We start from the raw sequence: 3,804 nt of genomic DNA, 5'->3' as shown, positions 1-3,804 counted from the left end.
CTGATAATTGATCTGGATTTCTTTCAAAATGGCACACGTTCTTTTTGTTTCTAGCATATGTCAAAAAAATTTATCCTAAAATATCCAAATGGTTTTACATAAATTTTTGAATCCAAACTAAAAATCTCCAGATCTTTCCAACCATAATTTTTTGTCATTCTGGATTGTTCCAGATTTCTCATTGACGCTGCTATAAAAACAAACTCTTAAATTTTAGCTCTCTCTTGCGTTAGGATATATCTATTTATTTTTAAATGATGGATTGTAAAATTAAAATAATAGTTTAAGTTTCTATCAACATAACAATTGTAACTTTGAAACAGATAAAATCCCTGTTTTCCCCTAGATGACACTGTTATCTCGCCAATTTCCAACTGTCCTTATGAAATTTTGTCAAGCTCCTTTTCAATGAAAGTAACTAGCTCCAAACGAGTATCACGTAGATGTGATATTTTTAAAATGTGTTGGCAATATTGAGGCCATTCAACCAAAAGTTCCAAAAACTTCTCCAGAGCAATTGTACCAAAACTAAACATCTACATACAAGCATTTTCCATCGTTAGAAAAAAAAAAAAAAAAATCCTTTGGATTACTTTAGCAACAAATCAGAAGAAAGTTAGAACTAACTTTAGAATCAGCTGGTTTGCGCAATGCATCCAAAACAGCACGTAAGGCAATACCAAGTGTAAGATGGGTCAAAAGTTTATTTTTGATAAGCAATCCTGCAATTTCAAATTTATCAAAACCATATTGCATGAGTTTTAACGATAAAGTAATGAATAATAATATTGGCACAACAAATTTTATGGTAAATAATTACATTAATTGCTATTTGTATTTCGGAAATTGAAATCTTACGAGGCCTTACCAAAGAGATCAGCAACGGGTTTCAGTTGACTCTCGGGGTATTTGTTGAAAAACTTGTACTCTTCAAATAAGTTTGCAATCACACACTCAAATATTGATTGTTCCCTGAGAGGCAACACCACATCAAAACATAAGTACTAAATCAAGCATAAATCTATAATGGACATTTAGTAGCTATTTCAAATAAAATTATCCAAAAGCAACTCTATGTTGTAAAGCGCAAAATGAATTTTAATTCTTAGTAGATATACTCTGAAGAAAGATAAAGGAGTTTTCAAGAGCTAAGCAGCACGTCTCTAATAAAGCATTGTTAAATTAAGGACTACAATGTTAAATATGAGCACATTCTCCTTGAAGGCTAAGGGGCTGATAGGTAAATCTTAAATGTTGAACCGAATGATTCCAACCTTTTAATGGCTAAAAGAAGGTAAGACAGCTTAACCGTTCAAAAGCAGTAGCAAAAAATTTGATTCATTCAGAGGTAACGTCTTAATTGAAACATTAAGATGATTATCAGAGAGCCTATAACTCAATTGAACCATTAAGATGATTCCAACCTTAATTGAATCATTCAGTTACAAATATTTGTCCAACAACTTTTCCTCACAAACTAATAAATAAAAAAATACTGATCCTATAAAAACTAAAATGATTAAAGGCTTGGACCCATCCTTCAGCACCCACTTCACTAAAGTTTATATGAAACCAGTTATAGTTAAAATGTTAAAGAAGGTAAGATTATAAGAGAAAGAGTGAAGACTCCAAAAACTAGGAGGCTATTCACCGATTTAAGAATAGCCATGGTAAACATGTCTAAAGTTCTTGATCCAAAAAACTGAGATACTTTTACAAGATCCTTACACATACACTATTTGAACTAAAGCTGCAAAACTGTTGTTTTCAAAAGGAGATCATTTGTTAAAGACATATTCTGCTCACTTAATCACATTACATGATCTAGAAACAAATATCAATATATAACTGCGAAAATGAAGAACCTGAGCACTTAAAACTACAAACCACTGTAAAAAGAGATAGATAATGGTAGTAGTAAAAACAATAAAGAATGTCCAACTAATAACCTTTTTTCAGAAGATTCCTTGTATCGGGCTAGCATCTGAATCATTGCATCAACAGTTAACTGACCAGAGAACATTTGATGGAAATAAGAATTGACCTCTGCCTCTATATCATCTTCAAATGGTTTTGATGTTGACAAACCAGGATCACCATCATTCTTTAAACTTAATGTATTTAACTGGTCGACCTAAAAAAAAAGTTTTAACAGCTCTACCATGATCATCATTGATTATTTTCTCTTTTCTAGAGTTTATGAAGTTGTATAGTAATGCACTTTCTATTAGAATCAAAAGATATTATTAAGATAATTACTAAAAAGATGCAAGTACAATGGAAAAATACAACTTACTTGATAATCAAGCGCACTTTCGAGTGTTCTCACAACATCAGTCATTAATGGACGATCTTCCAAGTTTCTCTTCAAACACCGATAAGCTATTGTTATAAAGGCCTCTAAAGATTTAGGTTTTATCCCATCCCTTATACTATGAAAAACAATTTCGTTTATTTTCTTTTCTTTGTAGCATCGTCGCACCAATCCTGTTAGTGGTTGATGTATGTCCTTCTTGTTGATAGTACACAACCTCCCACATAACACCTCAAACAACACTACACCAAAGGAATAAACGTCTGACTCTTTGGTTAATAATCCTGTCTCTACATATACTGGATCACAATACCCAATCGTGCCTACAGTGTTGGAGACAAGAAAAGTGTACTGCTGGTTGGCAGGACCAAGTTTGGATAGACCAAGATCAGAGATCTTGGCATTCCAATTATCATCTAATAGGATGTTTGAACTCTTGATATCACGATGCAATGCTCGTTGTTGAGTCCCACCAGGATTATGAAGATATGCTAGTCCACGAGCTGCCCCGATGCAGATCTTAAGCCTGTCGATCCAAGTTAGATCATCATCATTGATATACAAGTCGAGACTTCTCTTCGATGCGTACTCATACACCAGAATTTTCTCATTATCTTCGTCGCAAAATCCTAATAAGGAAACAATGTTTTCATGTTTATAAAGAGAAAGCATAATGATTTCCTTCCAAAACTCTGGGTTTCCTTGTCCAAATGTAGGATCTAATCGTTTTAGGGCAACAATGGATTCCCCTTTGGAATGGAGAAGCTTTCCCTTGTATACTTTCCCGAATCCACCTCTCCCGATGCAGTTGTCATCAGCGAAGTTATTGGTTACAGATGTTATCATTTCCAACTTTATCTTGAGGTGTTCAAACTGTTTTGAAAGATGCATCATTTTGATGGTTGATCTAAAATAGGAAACAAAGAAAGGAGCTTCAAAGGATTCTAGCGTGATGTAAATAGGAAATGTTATATATGAATGAAAAAAGGCATCAAAGCAAAGTACAAAGCAAGAAAGACCAAACCAAAAAACCCAAACTCTGAATTACATATGCCAGGAAAATGCTCAGAGCATCAAAAACGAAGTACAAGTCAACGATTGATACGGATGATTTAGACAGAAAAAAATGTAACATTCAAGAATTAACCAGATCTCTCTCACATACGAACCAGTACATGAATCAGTTAATCAAAGCGATAAACTAGATCCTAGTCAACCAATAAGAACTCACGGAGAGGATTTTCTGAGTTTCTTGTTGAATACGATAACACTGTTCTCTTCATTTTATATTCACAGCATATACAAGACTCGTCCTTGCAACTTCAGTTTTTGCTCCTTCAGCCCCTCGTGCAGACTGCTTTCCATTTTAGCAAATCATCTATCCCAGAACGATCTTTACAATTTTATTCTTTACATTTTAACTGCGCTTTCACAGTAACAAAAACATTTAACCAATATATATATATATATATATATATATATATATATAT

General features: G+C 33.3%; 1 protein-coding gene across 1 annotated transcript; it reads right to left on the bottom strand.

The window, feature by feature from the left end:
- Positions 1 to 224: 224 nt before the first annotated feature.
- Positions 225 to 3,574, bottom strand: LOC111897537 (probable serine/threonine-protein kinase PBL28). The gene is made up of 5 exons (XM_023893487.2): positions 2,297 to 3,574; positions 1,950 to 2,134; positions 869 to 972; positions 628 to 722; positions 225 to 536 (listed from the first exon to the last, which is right to left on the bottom strand). The coding sequence occupies exons 1-5, from the start codon at positions 3,206 to 3,208 to the stop codon at positions 381 to 383; spliced, it is 1,452 nt and encodes a 483-aa protein (XP_023749255.1). The 5' UTR covers positions 3,209 to 3,574; the 3' UTR covers positions 225 to 380.
- Positions 3,575 to 3,804: the final 230 nt, after the last annotated feature.

Source organism: Lactuca sativa, chromosome 5 (assembly GCF_002870075.4).
Source record: "Lactuca sativa cultivar Salinas chromosome 5, Lsat_Salinas_v11, whole genome shotgun sequence".
Taxonomy (NCBI): domain Eukaryota; kingdom Viridiplantae; phylum Streptophyta; class Magnoliopsida; order Asterales; family Asteraceae; genus Lactuca; species Lactuca sativa.
Note: the sequence above shows the minus strand (reverse complement) of the source record. Positions and strands in the feature narration are given on the sequence as shown.

Bases quoted from the DNA above. Each gene is read 5' to 3' on its own strand.
- LOC111897537 (XM_023893487.2), bottom strand. From the start codon at position 3,208: ATGATGCATCTTTCAAAACAGTTTGAACACCTCAAGATAAAGTTGGAA. The intron at 2,135-2,296 runs GTAAGTTGTATT...CTTTTTTTTTAG, and splicing joins AAAGTGCGCTTGATTATCAA to GTCGACCAGTTAAATACATT. The intron at 723-868 runs GTAAGGCCTCGT...TTGAAATTGCAG, and splicing joins ACCCGTTGCTGATCTCTTTG to GATTGCTTATCAAAAATAAA.